At 31.2% G+C, this 20,945-nt stretch overlaps 1 protein-coding gene across 1 annotated transcript in view; it reads right to left on the bottom strand.

Annotated features, from left to right (window-relative positions):
* Positions 1 to 9,922: 9,922 nt before the first annotated feature.
* The window catches only part of Dhc93AB (Dynein heavy chain at 93AB), a 28,519-nt gene continuing 17,496 nt past the window's right edge, over positions 9,923 to 20,945 (bottom strand). Inside the window, exons 41-66 of the mRNA XM_085191687.1 lie at positions 20,523 to 20,762; positions 20,007 to 20,197; positions 19,454 to 19,623; positions 18,855 to 19,117; positions 18,560 to 18,680; positions 18,072 to 18,247; positions 17,811 to 17,980; positions 17,471 to 17,609; positions 17,193 to 17,357; positions 16,827 to 17,020; positions 16,295 to 16,664; positions 15,689 to 15,829; positions 15,241 to 15,411; positions 14,924 to 15,160; positions 14,703 to 14,782; positions 14,261 to 14,537; positions 13,536 to 13,727; positions 12,872 to 13,043; positions 12,473 to 12,648; positions 12,128 to 12,370; positions 11,872 to 12,054; positions 11,692 to 11,751; positions 11,450 to 11,563; positions 11,152 to 11,300; positions 10,727 to 10,874; positions 9,923 to 10,465 (exon numbers count right to left, since the gene is read on the bottom strand). Of these exons, the coding sequence (XP_085047813.1) occupies positions 10,304 to 10,465; positions 10,727 to 10,874; positions 11,152 to 11,300; positions 11,450 to 11,563; positions 11,692 to 11,751; positions 11,872 to 12,054; positions 12,128 to 12,370; positions 12,473 to 12,648; positions 12,872 to 13,043; positions 13,536 to 13,727; positions 14,261 to 14,537; positions 14,703 to 14,782; positions 14,924 to 15,160; positions 15,241 to 15,411; positions 15,689 to 15,829; positions 16,295 to 16,664; positions 16,827 to 17,020; positions 17,193 to 17,357; positions 17,471 to 17,609; positions 17,811 to 17,980; positions 18,072 to 18,247; positions 18,560 to 18,680; positions 18,855 to 19,117; positions 19,454 to 19,623; positions 20,007 to 20,197; positions 20,523 to 20,762 (4,704 nt within the window). The 3' untranslated portion in view covers positions 9,923 to 10,303. The remainder of the gene's footprint in view (positions 10,466 to 10,726; positions 10,875 to 11,151; positions 11,301 to 11,449; positions 11,564 to 11,691; positions 11,752 to 11,871; positions 12,055 to 12,127; positions 12,371 to 12,472; positions 12,649 to 12,871; positions 13,044 to 13,535; positions 13,728 to 14,260; positions 14,538 to 14,702; positions 14,783 to 14,923; positions 15,161 to 15,240; positions 15,412 to 15,688; positions 15,830 to 16,294; positions 16,665 to 16,826; positions 17,021 to 17,192; positions 17,358 to 17,470; positions 17,610 to 17,810; positions 17,981 to 18,071; positions 18,248 to 18,559; positions 18,681 to 18,854; positions 19,118 to 19,453; positions 19,624 to 20,006; positions 20,198 to 20,522; positions 20,763 to 20,945) is intronic.

Raw genomic sequence — 20,945 nt, 5'->3', positions numbered from 1 at the left:
CGTGGTTGCGGTCCCGAGTGTAACACTACTTTGAACACCTGTATCGCCCACCACCCAGTGGTCGAGGTGAAGCTAACGAAATACTCAACTTCTTTTAATGATATATCATTGAATTGCTTTTACTAATGATTAATTATGAAATGTATTAAATATTACACCAATATATAGAATGTTAGATATATGTAAATATAAAGTAGGCCGACTTAAGAAAAAGATAATAATAGTTCTTACATTTTGTACATTATGTGTTAATATGTTATAATTACAATAAAAACCAGTATCAGATTACAATAAATAATTAATAATCCATTAATAATAATTTTATATACGTTAAATCAGATATAACACATCTCATATCATATTTAGAAGTTATTTTTATAAGCTACAAAACCAAAAATTAAGAAAAATGAATAGGAATAAAAACATATTTAAAAACTTTGATATATATTTAACTTTATTTATTTTTTTCTTCCAAAGTAACCTAAAGGCTTTTCGTATAAAAGAAATATTCAATTGACCTCGTTTATCAAAAGCTGCACCCACGAACTAACACATTCGTGCATCTCTACGCTTACGCTATAGAAATCTTTAAATAAATATATTTTACGGACATTATAACTATTTTATATACATACATTAGAGAAGTTTCTACAAACATATGTACATTTTTAATATTTTATGATTATGATTTACGTATTATTTAATGAGCTACTGTGTACTAAGATGATATTTAAGAAATATACCTACAAGCAATGCTTGTTAGTTCAAATTTAGTTGAAGTATATTTCTCCGTATAAATTTTATTTCATAGAAAAAAATCATTACAAACTTATACTTATTACTTTCACTCTCATGTCACTTTGTGTCACTCCTTGGGAGACTACCAATTTTTGCTCTATTTTTTAAGTTTATTGACAAAAAAATAAATTTTATATATCAATATAAACATCGCAATAAGAAGAGACAAATGAGAATTTGCAAATTTTAATGCGCTCTGTCTAAGTGAGGATCAAATCTTATTACGATGCGGATATCATTTTTTTTACAAATCTATTGTTTTTAAGCTCTACTTATACTACTATATTATAATATGGAAGACTTATATTTCGTACTATAAAATACAAAAATAATGCCAGTAGTGACACAGTGACCAAACGTGTAACTGTAAACGACTGGTTATGGGATCGATTCCCACTCGAGGAAGTGAAATATTTAAGATTTTGAAGGATCTTAACACTAAGCTCCCTCTGCCTACCTTGTTTCAAGCAGGATACAGCGAAAAAAAACAAAATTGCTTTTAATATATTTTTTAATTTGACGAGGAGTTTTCATAAAGCTATACATAACGTTTTATAATATATCACAAATTGCTAAGTATACAAGACACTGTGACGTCATCAGTTTCTTAGCATAACAGCATGATTCGCAAAACTCATGCATACGTACCAGTGGGTGCAGCGATTGTACATTCCTAGAGAATAATTGTAGTTCCACCGAGTGAAACTGAGATGCTGTTAACATTCTCAATTAAATAGTGAGTGAAATTATTATTTACAATCGTCTAATGTCCTTCTAGAATTCAACAAAATGGAAAGTAAAGAAAATTAATTATGTGGTACAAGTGCTTAAAAATAACTCTATATAAAAGATTTAAACGAGCGCAAACAAGAACTCTTTGGCTTGTGAAGATATAAAAAGATTAAAAATTAAATCAGCTTTACGCTCTATCCCGCACACAGCAGGGTAGGCAGAGGGAACCTAGTGTTAAGACACTCCCCACTTTTTGCCGAATTCTGCAGGCATTGCAGAGCGAAGAAATGGAAATATAAACGTAAATAAATATTTCACTTCCTCGAGTGGGGATCGAACCCACAACCGTCGCGTTACTGTCACACCCTTGTGAAGCTGCACCACTACTGACCTCAAAATTAATGACTATCAATATTTTATAATAAAAATCCCTTCTATTCATAAAACCACGTAATTCATTCAACAAAATGATATATGTATTGTGAATGTATTAATATTAAATGTCCAGTCGCTATTAGTCAGAACTAACGGTACGCCCTTATTGGGTTGACCGTATTCTTATATCTATTGAGTATCAAATAAAAATGCTTGCCGTATCGCTTGTATAGGCAGTTATATTGTTAGAATATTAGTAAAAGGTTATATGTTTCTCTTGTATTCTTTTAAGTGTACACAAACATTTAAATAAATGTTTGAGAAAATTCTTAAATCCTTAATATTATTTTAGTTTTTCGCTGTATTTCGTATATAGCAGAGAAAAACTAGTGTTAAGACACTACGTTCTTCACTTCCGGAATATGACGTGTTAAGTTACGGAACCTAATACTACACATGGTTCATCAAAGCGGATCAAAATTAAAATTTGAATTAAAACGTCTACGTAACGTACGTAAATTGTGAGTTAACTTTTGAAAGCTATATCCTACTGCGCGACAATGGCGTCGCTTATATGAATAATTGTATAGTATTTAATATTTTAATATTTTTTTATTGACTATTTTAATATTTAAATAATACAATCTGAATAAAATAGACCATATTTCGACCATATGTAATCATATTATTATTCAATGTAATCGATGTTTTGAACTCTTGCGCCATTTACCAGAAGTTGTAAGATTTTGACATTTACTCGTCAATAACGTTACGTTTACGCATCTTCACGTTAAAACTTAGTACGGTTTCACTTATAACCTAAATCGACAGACTTTACACGTGAATTGTGGTTATGAATTATTAACTATACTTAAAAAGTGTAGTCAAAATATTTGTGTACATTTTTTTATTGTTGTTATGTGACATGGGCAACGTAATCCATGTGTAACTTCGAGATGTTGTGAGATAATCATAGTGGAAAAACTAAAATAACTTAATAATGTATAATTACCGGCATCTGTATTTCCTATGACTTACAATTTGAGAGTCTTCAAAAACAGAGTCAACAGGTACTTATTAGGCAAGCGTGCACCGCCGTAGATCGCATCAACACTCACCAGACTTGATGCGATCAAACGCAAGCCAAAAAAAAAATTTAAAAAAAATCACTCTTTCAAGTGCAGATGTGACTGGAAACTGTCCACGATGAGAATTACCTGCAATATTCAATATTTTTACTATGACTTAAGTCTATAACTAATAAGTACGTAAGTACAGCAGCAACAATATGAAGCAAAACAGTGATTCTTAAATATATTATTATAACTTATATAAATTATAGGTATTTAGTTATAATTTATAGCTAAATTACAAGTAATTCATATTAACGAGGTTGGTAGGCCACTAGCCCATAGTTTTCGTCCAGCACTTTCACTGGCGAGCCATTACGTCTCGATGATACGCGTGCTTGAACACGCGATCTTCTCGTTTAGATGAGTGATAGAATGAACCATGGAGATATAACACGACTATATACATGAAATATAACAATATAATTGTAGTGAAATTTCAAGAAATTTCTATCAGTTTAGTTTTCTGTTTATGGTACTTACTCATTATAATATAAAATAAAATAAATCAGCTTCAGCAGCACAGCAGGGTAGGCAGAGGGAACCTAGTGTTAAGGCAACACTCCGTTCCCCACTTTCTGCCGAATTCCGGAGGCATTGCGTGTTGAGTAGCAGAACTCAACGCCGCGCTTTGCCTCGCCACTAAAGCGTAGAAATGGAAATATAAACGTAAATAAATATTACAGTCACACCCTTGTGCCGCTACGCCATTACGGCTTCATGTCATTATAACATAATATTATAATACAATGCTTAAACTATAAATTGAATTATTTTTAGTTTGAAATAATTTCTTTAAAGAGCCTTTAGTTTTGTAGATACATAACATCAGGCATATTAAGTAAATGGAGATATATATATTAACACTTTTTTCACCATTTACGCCATACATAACATTGGAAAAGTTCTCATAAATTACTTAATACAAAACGAGCGGCACTTTCTTACAATTAGTATACGTAATTACAACAACATGATTATATCATAAAATTCATAGACAAGAATACTATCGTATAGGTATGCGTTTTTATTAACATCGACTTTCACGTTATTAAGTCTTTTTAAAGAGAATCTTTATATTGTTAGCAGTAATTTTGTGTTAAAATAAAATAAAGTCGAAATTATACAAGATTGTAACTACTTGCATATATATTTTGTTAATTATTATATCACTACATAACATACAATGAAATTTAATGAATATGTTAATCTACGTATTTAACATACATATCTACAGACCAGTACATAAAGTAATTATATTATAATAATGTATAAAAATATTCATTTCCTTTTAGCTTCACTCATCTTTCATTTCAAACGGGGCTTGAGGAAAATGTGAAAAATCACAGGGTTCCTTTCGTTTCCGTTCCGTTTCAATTGACTTTCTAGGCATTTTATTCTGTTCTGTCATGTTTTTTTTACTATGGCGTTTTAATTTTATTTCTTTATTACATTAGGAGTGATGCCTGTAGACCAACTTCATATTTTGTAATACGAAAACGGAAACAGAAACATATTTAAATGTCCACAGTTGTAATTTAACCTAAAGACCGCACAGAGAGGCAAATGTCAATTGTACAATAGATTTATAATTAAAATTTTTAAACCCACCGGTGATTTATCATATTTTTTTCTTAAAAGGCTAAAGCTGTGACAGTTTAAGTTTATTAATTAATTGTCAGTTATTAAATAAAAACTAAAAAGATTCTATTTAAATATGTATTGCATTAATATATGCTAAGCAAAACGATGTTGTGGAATTCTGAAAATAAACTTATTCCGAAGTCGTACCTGTCGCATTCAATTTCATATTATACAAAAGCATGGAATTTCATAAGTACAAAGGAGCGAAACCGTGAAACAAAGCAACACTAGAGTAGTCACACAGTACAATACCAGGCCTTGTTATATATCGGCACTTAAGTAACTGTCAAGTTCCATATTATTATACATGAATTCAAATAAGGCCAGGTATAAAATCCTTCCAATAGATATACAAAATAATCATAAATTTGATGATATAATGAGTTTTGATCATTTCTCAGATTCTTGGCTATCCAATTTCTTAGGAGTGATCCCAATTTACATATTATATCGAGTCGGTTTGTTTTCCAAATAAACAATTTTTAGCTCATTTTATTAGGGATAGAAGTAGGTGGTTAATTGCGTTAATCAGAGGCACGCATAGGGCGAATTTAATTAATGCCTGCGGTCAGCCATGTTTCGTTTTGCAGTCTGGTCCACTTTATTTTTTACTAAAATGTTAGTTTATTTAAGTTTAATCTATTTTATGTTTAGCAAGTTCGAGTTCGAGAGAGAGAGTTCAAGTACCACGCACGAAGTTTAGGTTTATCCTCTAAGCGTGTACATGGTAGCTAAAAAGTCTACTAAGACTTAACGCATCGTAGTTGCAAATATGATGGTTGCGGGTTTGATCCTCACGCAGTGGATTGGTTGTGGGTGCAAATTCTCATCTAGGTATATTTATAATATAGTTTTCACCAATTTATTTTTTTTAACTATTTCGTTACATTAACCAGTGCGCAAATCATGTAAAATAACTTCTTTCCTCACCAGTTACTGTTCCTAACTTTCCGTAAAAATGAATATTGTACGTTGAGTGACGAAAACTAAACTTCAATGAATGAGTAACCCAAATAAATATTTAACTAACTACTTATATATAAGACGAGTCCCGTCAATATCTAGCCATAAGTAAATACATATAAATACGTTTCTTTGGAATAGAGCACGATTTTGGGCTGATAGACATTTTGAAGTCATCTAAAATTCAAATCCAAGTAAGAAAAAATAAATGGTGTGGTGTCGTGGGACACCAGGTAGGAACGAAGTTCTTTGGCTAATGTAGAATCGACACAAATTGCAAAAAAAGTCGTACTCAATTTTATGTAGGTTTTCTTGATTTTTCTCTAAAATTTTGCTGATTAGTTTTTATTTAAGTACAAGAAAGTATTTAGGAAATTCAGTATTTTAGGAAATAATAAATTACTTAAAATAAAAAACATCGTAATTCAAATTATCAACTAAAATAACAAAAGAAGGAGAAAGAGAAAGGTATTATACACTACTCGTCTGTGTATGCGGCTGTCGCGCCTGCACACGTCTCATTTAACGGTTTTATTCCACGCATTTTTCTTACGGTTTTACTATCACATTTTTTTCAGTTCGGTCACGCAGCGAAATCCCTATCCCTTCCAAGCCTGCCGTAAGGAACTTCGTTCCAATAAAATGTATTTAAATAAACTCTAACTTATATACTTTGATTGTCAAACAAAAAGATGACTAAACAATTTGCTAGAACGAGGAAATCGAGGCCAATTAGGATTTTCGAAACTGCCTTGACCTTCGCTTTGGCACGACCTGCAAATGTTTACTAACAGGATTTTGATTGATGTAAGGAAGATACATGTTTTTACTCGACTGTGTAAGTAGAAGCGTTTTTTTCGAGCATATTGTAGAGTTTATTGAATAAAAAGGGTGGAGGAGTATTAGAAGAAGACCTTTTAATAATAAAACAAAAAAAAAAAAAAAGACAAAAACTCGACTGCTATAAATAATGAAAGGAAAAGTTAAACTAAATACTTTGAGGTGCTACAGACGAAGACAAACTATATTTTATTATCTACTGACACTATTAAATCTATGTTTATCACCGTATGGAATTAACCTGTAAATTAATTCGGCGGTGTGTCTCGAAAATAGAAATATAGATTTTTAATCATATATGTACTATACATATATGCGAAATTGATTTAATCCTACTTTCGAAATGAGGAAATTTAAATTTAAAGATATATTTATTTCTCAGTTTGATAAAAGAACGTGCTGTAAGAATACATGTTCATTTACAATACAATACAGTAACTTATATGAATACAGCAAACACGTGAAGAATAGAAACGATGCCCTTGGATTCGACCAAATATTAAATGAACATTATAAATCAATGCAATATAAATTTGGAAATATTAATAAATTAGCTTTCCTACACAATACTAAATATAAAGCAACTTAAACTGTCCTTCAGAATCATATACACAAACCTACACAGAGATTCACAATAGAATATATTTAACGAGTGTGTCAAGGTTGACTGACTATTGCCTAGCATCTCATTCTTTGCCAAATGATTATTATAAGGCATTACATCAAGTGTATGTGACAAATATCCTTTTAATTTTATTTTAACTTTATTTATTTATTTTGGATCTCGCATATAGCAGATTGAATATAATGCTTAAGACACTGTTCCATACTCTCCGACCAATTTGTCAAGTCATTGCATGTTGAGTGGCGGAACTTAACGCCGTGCTTTGTCCTGTTACAAAAGTGAGAAAATTGCATCCACAACTGTCGCGCTTAGTTCAATTTTAGCCACATGATGTGCCGCGCGCCAGGATGGCCGCATAACTATCATGTAATCATTCATAAAAATCATGTAAAAGCTAATTAAATATAATCATTCTCCTAAATTGGGAGCAAATTTTCGATCATCAACTATGCAGTCAGGTACTGTTCTACTGCGCCGAAATGAGGGCATTCTTTTTTTATTTTAATATATTTTAAGCAATATTTTAACTTACGATGAAGCATATTAACAAAGCCAAAAATCTAAGAAATAAGAGGCAAAATTAATTGCAAATGGCAATTTGTACCTTTTTATCAACTTTGCTTGAGCAATAATAATTTTAAAACGCATTTTTTTACTAAATTCACTATTTTAAGATAAGTTAATATCATCAATCTTATCAATTACAATCAGTTACATCTTATTATCTAATTAGCCATTGAAGGTTTGTAGAGACCTACGAGTACACCGGCCAGTACTGGCTCTGACTGCACAACGCGACGCCCACGAACAAAACAGATTACATTAATTGAACATTTACAAGTTCGTTGGTTGTGAATAAATTCACTTTCATTAGACAAATAAGTAGTTGTGCGTATTTTGTTTTCGCTTTTTCACTTAAATTGTTAAGCGATGTTAATCTTGATTTATATCTCCGAACGGCAATCTGATACTAGAGGATGTACACTGTAAAGGTAAAACTGAGCTTTCTTAATTGTAGATTAATTCTAATATAACCAATTTTGGTCTAAGATGGAACAGTGCATAAGGAAGCTGCGTCGTTTCAATTTCTATTCGAAATTTTTTTATATTAAATTGTCATTTTTCAGATTTGATGAGATGAAGCACAATGCTAGCATACAATATTTCTTAATTAGGAAGTAAGTTTACAGTATAAATTTTTAACATGATTTTATGTATGGTTACCTTAATACTACCGGAGAAACATATAGAACAACACATATAGAACGGAATAGAATAAAAAAAATAATTATATGTTTCAAATATCTCAGTTTATGTCTATGTCTTAGTCAATTAAATATGGACATATTTTTATTGAAAAAAAAATATGATGACATAGTTGATGAGTCATCCTAATTTTAACTTTACTATAAATTAATTAGATACTGATAAATTTATGATAGCATCGACCGAACATAAGGTGACGTAAACCTTGATAGCCTTATATGATTTCATCAATACGAGTATATACAAAAAGTAAAGTACTTCCTTTCGTTACAATACCGAAAGATCGTGATAATATTTTCAATTGTTATTCTTGTGTTAGTAAGTTTAACTATAAAATCCTAAAAACGAATTTTATTATTCGTTCATTTATCAATGTTAATTTTATTAAAAAAATATATAAATGTATTTTGGGTAAAGAGAAATAAGTACTTAACCGAACTCAAAGTAGTAGCATTAAGTCGAAGACAGAGATAAACATTTTTACAAACACATTTCATATTCTATTGTTAGAAATCGGAAACGGTTAGCGTTTTTAAAGTAACACGATAAAAATACATACCGTCTATATGTTTCCAACGAACTCGGATAGAGCTTCCACGTAATTACAATAAGTGACATGTATCACTCAATAACAACACTACACACTAGATACCTTCCAATCAGGGCTTCCGCCTACAAGCAACTGTTCCCGTTTGACACAATTCCACTGCTTTTATTGCCTTTTTCATCTAAATCTACCCACTTTTACACTACAATATGCTAACGCTATTATTATAATTTTAATATTTTTAATCTTAATACCTCTTCGACGTGGCAAGTACAGGGAACCTAGTCACAATTCACAATGAAACGTCTCCAAATGCAAATAGAAGAAATATATTCTTATAATAAACGGTACTAAAATGACGCTACCTAAGCTAACATTAAGTAAAATGTTCACATATAGAACAGTAAATTTTTACACGCTTATATCTGTATATGCAAGCAAAGTCTGTATCAAAAGGTAGTACACCTTAAATCGATGTCAATGATCATTTTAGATCCAACGATTGGAATATATCTAATAAATTATATTGAGGTGACAAGGTCGAATTATGATTATATTTATGTCATAAGTTACGTTTGATAATGTTTTAAACTCGCTGATATTATATTAATTTTTAAATGAAATCCGGGTATCTAAATATACGAGTATTTTATTTCTATATATTTCTTGTTATGACAAAGTATTCTAATAAAAAAACCAATAAATAAGTACTTAAAAATTGTAACTTTAATTTTTTTTCACCTTCACGCTACATCCCGCAGACAACAGGGGAGGCAGAGGGTTTGTGAGGAGATCATAGCAGTTAGAAATGCGCATTAACGCTCTACTTTCTCTGTGCTTAATTTTTAATAACAGAAAATAAATAAAAACAAAAGACGTTGAACTATAATATATATTTTATTTATTTTTAATAAAATAATATGTATATAAAAATATTTTAAGACATTAACATGAATGAATAAACTTTTAAAAAACTACAATTAATAATATACTCAATAATAATAAATCTAAATTTTAGTTTTATAACAAAATTTTATAATACATATATGTATGTATATTTTTTATAATAAACTTTACATTCGCTTAAGCAGTTAAAAGATAACACAAACATATATTGAATATTTTCATTTCTTCGCACTGGTAACGAGCCACTTAACACGTAACGCCTTTGGTGAAAGGTGGTAAACAGCAGTGTCTTAGTTGGAACGGAATGTTTCCCTCAGGTTCCCTATGACTACCCTGCGACGTGTGGGATATAGTGTGAAACCAATCAATCATTTGTTATAATCAAATGTTGAGCATATATATTTCATAATTATATAATGTCATAATTATGTTACCCGCGCAGGCGAAGCCGCAAACCAAACAGTTTTATTTAGAAAACTAAATCTGCAATAATAAGGCTACTCCAGCTAACGTCCATTTCGACGGTTTATCTTTAGTTTTCAAGTTGAAAGTCCATACGTAAGTGGGGCCGCGGGTCCTCGTCTTGTATACTGGACACTCGTACATATTACGCATGTCTTGTTTATCTTGAGTTATGGCCTGAAAAAAGTATTTTCAGGTTAGGCATATTATAGAATTTCTTTATATAAATCTATTTACTAATTTTAGAATAGTTATTTTTAAGATCAATGAAGAAACTAGGTACTTAATAACTTAACATAATTTAATTTTTTAATGATAAAATATCATTTACCTAAAAAATATTTCAGCTATACTCATTCCTCATACCGCATTCGACCTAGAGACCTCTTTAGTTACCATACAAGTTTATAAAACACATATTTCTCTTTGTGAACTTACTCTAACATTAATAACCGGCATAGGCGGAAACAGATCTTTGAGCCGCGAGTCCATTATAATACCAGCGTGTACATCCCACCGCGCGCCCTCCATCAGCAGACCGTGGACGTAGGCGCCGTCGCGAGGTGCTGACCGAGAATCTGCTATACTGGAGTGCAAAATAGTCATATAGTAATGTTTGTTAAAAAATTAAGTAAGTAAGTAAGTTAAAATGAAAATTACACAATTTATAAAAAAAAATTGACATTGTCATGAACAATTAGATCGTAAGTTAAAGTAATTTCCAAAAAAATATTAAACATCTATCATTGTCGTTTGTATGACGCAGAATTAAGAATTCATAGATTCAAGAATTCATTATACATCTCATTTTTCATTTCAAAGAAAATTATTATTCTAAATTGACTGAATAAAAAGAATCTGACGTGAAATCCTCCTTCATTTTCTTAGTGACGTCGCACTGCAGGCACATCTTGTCGAGGGGCAGCTCGTATCGGCGCGCCGTGCTCTGCATTATGGCGGTGAGGAGACTTTGAGGGTTAAAGAAGCCACCCAACCACACCGAAGTTGGTAACTGTTTTATGTAGAAAAGCAGAATTTGTAGAAATAAATTGATCATGACCATAAAACAATAGACGAGGATTTTAAAGCAAACAACAATGTTATTTGTAATATTACTATTGTAGTATTTATATTTTGTTTTTTATTTAACTATATTTTTACCACAAAGTCCGTAGCCCACGTTTCTAATTCCCGAAGTCTTAAGAGCAAATCTACGAACCACGCGGACAGTCCAAGGAGAGATGGATACGCTCTATTTGCCCAAATGGCAGGTACCTAATAAAAATAAATATATATGTGGAAAATTAAAGAAACATGATTGTGTTTTTGATTAAAATATTAAGATACAATTAAGAAAATACATAAAATAGACTCAATAAATTAGAAAGGTGTATATATATTACTTGGTCCAAGAACAACGCGTTCTCCAGTTCCTCCATATCAGATGTGATAGTCAATTCGCCCTGTAATGAGTTAATTTTCGTATTACAAAGACAATTCATATTCATATCGCTATGAATCGATATAGAAATCGCTAATAAAAAGTCTATAAGCCTTAACTTTGTTCTTAAATGAGACAATACCTTAAGTCCCAAGTCCAATTCTCGCAAAGACCGTTTCATCTCCCCAGTGAGATAGTTCATTCGCTCGCACTCTTGGAACGCGACTATAACGTAGGGCGTCCTCTCCTCCACTTTACCCATTATTTCCACCATGTTAAATTCCTCTGGTAATTTTTCCATGACTTCGTCTAACATTTGTTTTACCTATGATAATAACAAGATTAAAAATTACGATATAAACTAATCATACATAATAATAAATTCAAATATGCAATACCTTGTCTTCTCTAGTTACAGTAGAGGCACCGGACGCTTGAGCATCCCGAGGTTGCATTTCAAATATAGTCCTAAAAAGATTTTCGGAAGTGGTAGTAAGAAAACCTATTTCAGCGTTTGGGTGTAATCCATATAAGTATGGAGATTCTTGAGGCATAGCGTCTTCTATGTATTGGTGGTAGCCTATATAGTCGGTGTTTGGAGGTGCAGGAAAACCGGGGGCTAGTTGTAGCTCACCGTCCACCTAATGGTAAATTTTATATTTTTAATAATATTTTAATATTTTAAAAACATACTAAATATTGCCACAACATAATTATTCTGTCTAAAAACGAGTAAATTTTACCAGATCAGGTTGCATCAGCTCTTCAAGATACGCGTTACAGAGCCGTCTATCCCAATCATCAGTTATATGTCCGCCATACATTATTTCACCAAAAAGATAACGTAGGTCTTCCCAAGGTACTTTAGAATTTGCCTCTAAATAATTGTAGAGTACGAACACGCTTATAGTTAAATCACCTGTAATTTCCCAAAAAATAAGCCAGAATAAATGAAGTTCATTAATATTGTACCTACTCTTCGTTTCTCTACTCGTTTACATTTATTTAAAAAATAATTGATTAAATTAACTAAAATAAAAAATATAAAAATATTATATTTTCTTGTAAACAATTAAATAAAATATTCAATTAATGATAATAATAATTTTTAATTTTTAATTAGAAACTTCTTAGGATCTTACCAACATTAAATGGGTATATTTTATTCCATCCCTGAGGACCAAACTTCCTGCGTTCAGCCACAACGGCGTGGAAATAACAAAGTGCGAATAAAATAGCTTTAAACTCTGCCTCTTTTCCACACATTTCTAATGTTTCTTGGTTAAAGTTGTCGAGAGCTTTATGTAAGTTTGCCTGAAGCAGAACGAAATTTAATTATTTTGTGACTTCATTTACACAAACCACTTAGATACAAATAAATTTGTAACTTTTTAGAACATGATCCATAACATACTTTTACACATAGAAGGAATCTAGTATTAAGATACTCCGTTTCGATTTTCGAGACATTGGGTGTTGTGTAGCGGAACTTAACGCCGCGGTTTGTCTTAATACGAAAACGAGAAATTAAAAGTAAATAATTTATTCTCTAGAGTGGGAATAGTGCCGTAGTAGGTGTTTTTTTTACAGTAAGTTTGCAGTGCCACTGCGTCGCCAGTGTCATATTATTTCTTAGTGCGCATGTATGTACATAAATAATTATATTTTATAATTGCAATTCACGTTATAAAGCTTTTTTATTTATGGGAGATATTTTTATAAATATATTCTATTCTTAAATTTAAGTTTAAATTTAAGTATTTGACAGTCAAAGAAAGTGACTTTCCTTTATATAAAGTAAATTACCTGCATCCCAGTAGGTGGTTCATTAGTTATCTTGATACTACTCTCCAATATACCCTGCGGTATGATGTGCGCTGCGGCCGTCGCTGCTGGTTCCGCTGACATGAACAGTCTGAATTCCTCATGACACCCTAATGCAAAGCTTTCCATTTTCTTCTCTAGGCTTGGTAGCCATTTTTTTACTAAATGGATGTTCTAAACGAAATAATTATTAGTTATATAAAAGTTTCCATATAATCTAGATAGGTTCCGCATTTTTATTTGTATGGGACAGACTATTTTCGCAAGAGCTAGTAGCGGACGCGCCAAGCGCTTCAAATTATAAAAAATAAATATTAATTGCTTCTTTATGCCTAATAAATAGTTATGGTTTACATCTTATTTTAACTCGATACTTGTTATATGGGAACGTTTATAGGAGGCGATTGGAACGAAGGACGTCCGATATTTTTCTATTATTAATCTCATTCCAAATTCATTCCTTAGTCCTAGTTAAATTTTTTTCATCACACTGCCAACGCATTAACAAGTGTTCACTTTTGGTTATTCAGATATGGATCTCATGTCTGAATAACCAGATACACCATAGTCGTCACGTGTGCCTACGATGTATGTATTTTCAAGCGCGTAGCGCGGCTCAAGTACATACTTTATTATACCTATTTTATTATGATAAAATCTTTAACTTTAAAAGTATTCATTATATACATGTATGTTTAAATAAACACCTGCAAAACAACCCAATGCCCTTTCTTCAACGCTTCATCCATGGCCTGTTCAGCTACCACTTCCTGCCCTTGTCCTAATGATACATTGTGGAAGTTCCCACAATCTGCTGTATACCTCATAACTTTGCCCAAAGCCTCCACATCCTTTAAGGGGTTAACTCCAGGGGATAGTATGAAGAAAATGGGAGTAGTGGGACTAGTCTCTTCGAAGGACTTGCTGAATTCGACTGTTCTGTTTTCAACGTATTTAGAGCCCATTTTTTCTTCTATATATGTTCTATAAATGTAATTGATGTTTAAATAACATAATATATATATAATTGTTGAAATTTTCTAATATTATTAATATATATTTTTTTTGTCTTGGATGCTTCGTGGATGACCTTTAAATAAACTAGACATGTCGACAACTGAATGTGAATAATTGAAAATGGACACTTACGCTACAGCATACGTCATTCTATCAGGACGTAGCGCACGTAACATACAAAGCCGCTGTAGAGCTGTTTTATTTTTCCACTCCTAAAATAAAGTCATTAAAATTATTTTTAAATACCGTTTTTTTGAAGCACAGAAATTGTTATACATAGATTTTTTGGTGATTCTTAAACATTTTGAATCTTAATAGGAAAAAAATATATTATTTCTTGTCCTTTATTGTACCTGAGGAAACTTCTCACGTTCAGGACATTCCATTTCAACAATTTTCTTCCACCGCTTTGGCGATGTTTCTATATCTCTGTCCAAATTTCTAAACTCATCTTTGCTTGCTAAAGAGCAAATACCTCCCCAGCTTTGATTTGAAAGAAAATCTACTGGGCTCGTCACATGAGGTTTTATTGGAAATCGAAGGAAGAAGTCTAATTCTGCTGGTGATACTTCTTCACTCATTAGAAGAATCTGATGAAATCAAAGAAATAGAATTTCCTACAAAAATGTAAATTTAGTTTAGTTTAAATTAGTTTCTTAAAGTTTCTTACCTGAAAAGTCATCTGAGATGCAAAAATTAGTTTATCACATTCGAATAGACCTCGCGAAGTGTATTGAAAAACAGAATACGTTATACAATCAATTAAGTTCTTAATTCGTTGTGCAACTTCCTCGCTAGGTTCTGCTTTTGATATTGCTTTTTGAAACACCACGCTAAAGGCCTATGAAGAAATCATTTCTTAAGATGTTATTATCGTCACATTGTCATTTAAAAAGCTTTTATTGTGACTGTTAATATAAAACATTTATTTATTCTGTTAGCAAAAAAATGCAATATTATATAATAATCCTTAAGCTTTAAAAAAAGATATCTAACAAGATATGTATAAAAAAATAAAAAGTTTATTGAAAATAAAAAAAGAAGCAAAGGCAATTTAATTTGATAATTACATTTCTTATTAAAAAAATATTAAATAATATCTTTTTATAATATAATACCTTGAGAGAAAACTGGTAAATAGGATTGATAGTATTGAGGTCGTTGAGTATAAAATATAACAGAGAAGCTCTCGCCGCCGCCGGCCGATAGAACTCGCGAGCTTGGTCTATTTGGTGCGACGTTACTTTTGCTTCTGCTACCTAAAATATGTCATAAATTGTTATTGATTGTTTGGTACAACTGTTTATTCCGTCCGAAACTTAAAACCTGTCCAAACTCATGTTTAAAAAATAAATAATCCGCAATTTAATTTCTTTATTAGTAAAACACATTAAGACAATATGTAATGTGAAGTTGTGGAATCGATTCCAACGCTAAATTATTATATTTAAATATATTAATATTTTATTTGATTATTTGTCATCTCTAGTAAGAAATTCGAGTGGAACGGCTTTATAGTCTAAAAATAATTAAAATATTAAAGGCAATATCTCAAAATTATGATATTGAAAAAATTAGACATAGGAGTAAACGGAATTATTAACGGAAAAATTAACGGCATTACAAAAAATTATAACTATTGTTGTAATGCACAATATTTTTATAAATTAAGTTTGTTTTACTCTTTTATTTATACTAAGCCAAAGTTCATAAATAAAACATACCTTTTTCTCAATATCCGCAGCAGTTTTCTTAGTGATTTCCAAATTTTCAATCAGAGCTGTATCTCCTAATATATTACCACCCGCCGATGACAATCTCGATAACAGATCATCTTCGAGTTTCTTTAGTTGTATTTTAAATTCATTTTGTTGTTTAGTCAATTCTGCTTTTAATTCTTCTAAATCAGGTCTTTCTGCTTTAACAACTTCTGCCAAAAGCTGGTCTTCTAAACCATCTCGAGTGACGGTGAAGTTAACTAAAGTTGTTTGAGCTTGCATTTCTGGCTTATAATGTGGATTTGCCAATTTAGTATGAAGTATTAACTTGAAATTAGGACTGTATTCCACTTCTTTATCACCGATTTTGATAGCTCTGTTTTATATAACATATTTATAAGTTTATTTAGGAAGTGTATATTACCTTAATTATAGTATAATGTTCGCAAAATTATCTTGGTTTAGATATCACAATAAACATTAACATTATTTACTTACATCATATATATTATACTTTATTAAATAAAATTTCACTAACCTTCCTTTTTTTATTAAATTTCGACCAAGTAATGGGTCTAATACAGGATCTACAGTCTCTCCTATATTTTCTAGCAGCACTGTTTCTCCTTTTATTATAGCTTTTTCTATCGTATCTAAATAACCCTTTTGTCCTAAACGAATAACTCGTAGGATATCTCCGTACTTTTGTTTTATCCATTTCACGCCTTGAAGCTAAATTATATTTTAAAACAAATTTACTTTAAATTTTATCATAAATGTAATACGAGAAGTTAATTCAAATAAATTTAACAGAATACAAAAAAAATGAATGAATGAACAGAGTTAATCTCAGATTTTTTCTAAAAGCAAGAGGCAACATAACCAATAATAAATTATTCGATACCTGTGGATCAATCATAAGCGGCCATCTATCAGAGTTAGACAATATAGTCGCATTTTCAGTGCTCATACGATCCGAGGGCAAGCCTTCATTATGCCACATCGCTATGGTCGTGTCGTCTGTTAGCATTGTTAACGGGTCTAGACCCTCAGTAATCGGAATTGGAGGCTGGAAAAATTAAAGAACTTTAATTTTAATCCTCTTCTTTCTTTTCTTTGTTTTAATAATTTACTTTTTGAAAGTCAATCTTCTTTCTATCAACTCTAATAAAAAATACATACCTCTAAAGTTTTAAGGAACACCAACCAGTTCTTATGTAACAAGTCCAATCTGTATAATTTAGTAAAACACCCAACGTATGATATGAAAGCGCATACGAGTAACACATCGCCAGGCAATGTCGTACTTTGTTGCATGAAGCTGAAAATTGACGCTTTTCTTAATAAAGGTATAAGGATTTTATTTTTTAAATAAACATAAGTAAGTTTTCCTGAATCGGAGTGGATCTTAAAGAAAAAAACAATAATTTACATTTACAATAAATTAAATAGATACTTGTGAATTATGCCACAAATTTCCCGAAAAAAATAAATATATACTATGTGTAATAACGTTACTAACATAGAAACAGCCTCAGCCCATCTAACGTTTTCGCTCGCTAATCCGTTCACTAATCGATTAGCTAACTGGATAGTTCTATTAGTAGCGTCCGCCTCTTGTTGACATTTTAATTTTTCAGTTGTCGCCTTTTCAAAGTCCGCTGTTAGAGTTGCTAGCTGCTCTTCTAGAGACTGAAATATGTATATTATTTTTTCATCATAACAAAAAGAGCTGATAAATATACTCCCTAATACATATATAATATAAAAGAAATAAACTTACGGCAACTTTAGACTTAATAGACTTGAGCTTTTCCGTAGCGGCCGCCAGCTCCGCGTTAGCGGCGGCCAAAGCTTTCCGCTTAGGCTCTACATCGCAAAACACTTCATAGAACTTTATTATATTTATCACCCACGCACACAAGCCTGCTGCAGCTGCTGATTTTGATCTTACGAATTCTTAAAAGTATGAAAAAAATAATTAAAAACACCGTTTTTCTGGCTGCTAACATGTATTTATGGTCACGTATCTCTTCTATTTAGCGGAATAGAGAGAACCTGGCGTTAAGAAACTTGGAACCCAACGCTATTTTATCCTTACCAGATCCACAAAACAAGAATGATTTAAATATACACTCCTCTGAGTAAGCATTTAGTCCACGACTGTCGCGCATACTTTTACTTAAGACATGAGCTTAATTATATAAAATATATTTTTAATATAAATAAGTACAATAAGATGATTTTAGCTATATCTTGAAATTTTCTTACCTGGTTCAAATTCTGAATCCTTGAGATACGGCTGTATAGCCTTGATTACATCAGGGTGAATGTTTTCTTTATCATAGTTAATTAGTGATTCTAGAAACACATCTACTTTAGCCATCATCATCTAAACGAAGTAATTAATAAAATTATTTCTTACAGTCAATAAAAAATATAATATTTAGTATATAACATTATAATATTTTCAACAATATCCATGTCTACTGCAGTATACAATAGAAATATTAAAAATAATAATACACACACAAGAATACATTAAAAAATATAATAGAACACATACTTTAGCTGATTTCCAACTCCTATCCTTCGGTATCTTCCCCCCTGGAGCCAATAACACCATGACAGCCGCTGTCACATTAGTCACAGCTCCGGGAGGCGATCCAAAAGACTTTAGCTCAGTTAAATTGGCCTTATTAAGTGTGTTTAAAGCTTCCTGGGCGGCTACTAAAGCTGGTTCAGCTTTTATTAAATCTTCTTCGCAATCTTTTTGCTTTTTTAATACTTCTTCTGCTATTACCGCTACTTTTTCTTCTTCCTCGTCGGCTATTAATTTTTAGAAATATACAAGAATAAATATTTCACTGCATAGATTTTTATTATTATATTTACTAGTGATCCGCTCGTGGATTCACCTGCTAGAACTACATAATTATTTATTTATTATTCTGAATTCGTGTTCGGGTTCTAATAACATTATCAATTTAAAGATAATATCTATAAATTGTTAATTAAAGTTTCATCCAATTCAATTGTGAAATTATGTTGTTCAGCTCGACTGGCCTCTAGTATATACTCTATTCTTTTATTATACTAAAATAATTCGATAGTTCACGAACAACAATTTAATAGTATTGTACATATTAAAACCGAAAAGCTTACCTAAAGCCTTTTCACTTTGTACTTTCGCGGTCTCAACGCCGACCATTTCAATGAGTTTATCAGCCGCTTCATTCTTCTGCTGTAGCTCTATCTCTTGTATGGCTAACTTAGCTTTAAGTTCATCTACTTGAGATGCAGTTCCTCGCAACTTTTCTAAGCCGTTTTCCAACCTAATTAATTGATTTGATTAAAAAAATTAAGATATGACTTGGTAAGCGTCTATTTCATAAAAAATGATTTCTTAACCACGTTTTCCTTAATAATATCAATAACTTCATCTATATTACTAACAAAAGATTTATAATTTTATTATCATTTCAAAAAATGATAATCGTGGTGCAGTAGGATAATATCTAACGATTTACGTGGTAGATTCGAGACCCTCAAAGGGAGAATATTACAAACATGTACTTTTTTCGTACGTAAGATATTTCCAAGTTCCTTAGAAATCTGTCTCGAATTTTACAAGAAGTTGAGAACATAATGTTTTATCACTAGGATCACTCTACCTGCTGTATGTTACACATGCATTTTAACTAACATTATATATTACCTTACTATTTTAGCGCGGAGCTCATCAGTTTTTTGATTAACTAATTTAGCGTATAAACTAATTTGCTCCAAATAGCTTTTTGGTGTGGTATAGTTATAGCGCCTCTCGTTTGCCAAATACGCTTTCGATATAGTGTTCACTGATGTATGTACGTACGCCATGAAGCGTGATACTGAATCTCGAAGAGTTATCTAAATTAGTTTAAAAAACTTAAAAAATGGCTACAATTATAATTTATATTATCGTAAATAATTAATTTTCTTAACGTGTACTTGTTTAAATAAAGACCTAAAAGGTTAAAACTTTATCGACTGATTTCTCCCTCTTTAATCCCCGAATCAGTCCAAACACCAACTAAGTTATGCGTTATATCTATCCTAGTTAAAATCTTTATACAGTTGCCATAATTAATGTATTAAGCAAATATTTTAATTTTAAAAACATAACTAATTATTATTTGCAGAAAAAAGACCGAATTCATTTCAATTCATTAATAATTTTAAGAATGATACATACAGGCAAAACATGTAATTCTTCCAAGAATCTCATAGACACTGAAACCAACGCCTCTTGTGGCCATTCGTGAAACCAATTTATAGACGTACAATTAATTAAAGCTGGGAACTTTCTTGATCTCACTCGTAAGGTAGAGCCAACGGGAGAGAAACACAGTACAACTTTCAATTGTTTACGAACGCGATCTATGAAGAATTTCCAACATATTTCTCTTGTATCTGGTAGACCTGCTCCTTTTACCTATAAAAATATATGGCATTTAGGGTTTCTTTTAAAATTTCAGTATTAATAATTCTAGGTTGCATAAAGAACTTGTATAAATATTGACTAGGATTTATTTGAAAAAGAAAATATTTAGATACCACCTAAAAAAAGGGAATTAGGTACTCAAATATATGTAATTGATATAAACATTACATTTAC

This window comes from Heliconius melpomene, chromosome 10 (genome assembly GCF_056956725.1).
Source record: "Heliconius melpomene rosina isolate 202511_hmr_F chromosome 10, ASM5695672v1, whole genome shotgun sequence".
Taxonomy (NCBI): domain Eukaryota; kingdom Metazoa; phylum Arthropoda; class Insecta; order Lepidoptera; family Nymphalidae; genus Heliconius; species Heliconius melpomene.
Note: the sequence above shows the minus strand (reverse complement) of the source record. Positions and strands in the feature narration are given on the sequence as shown.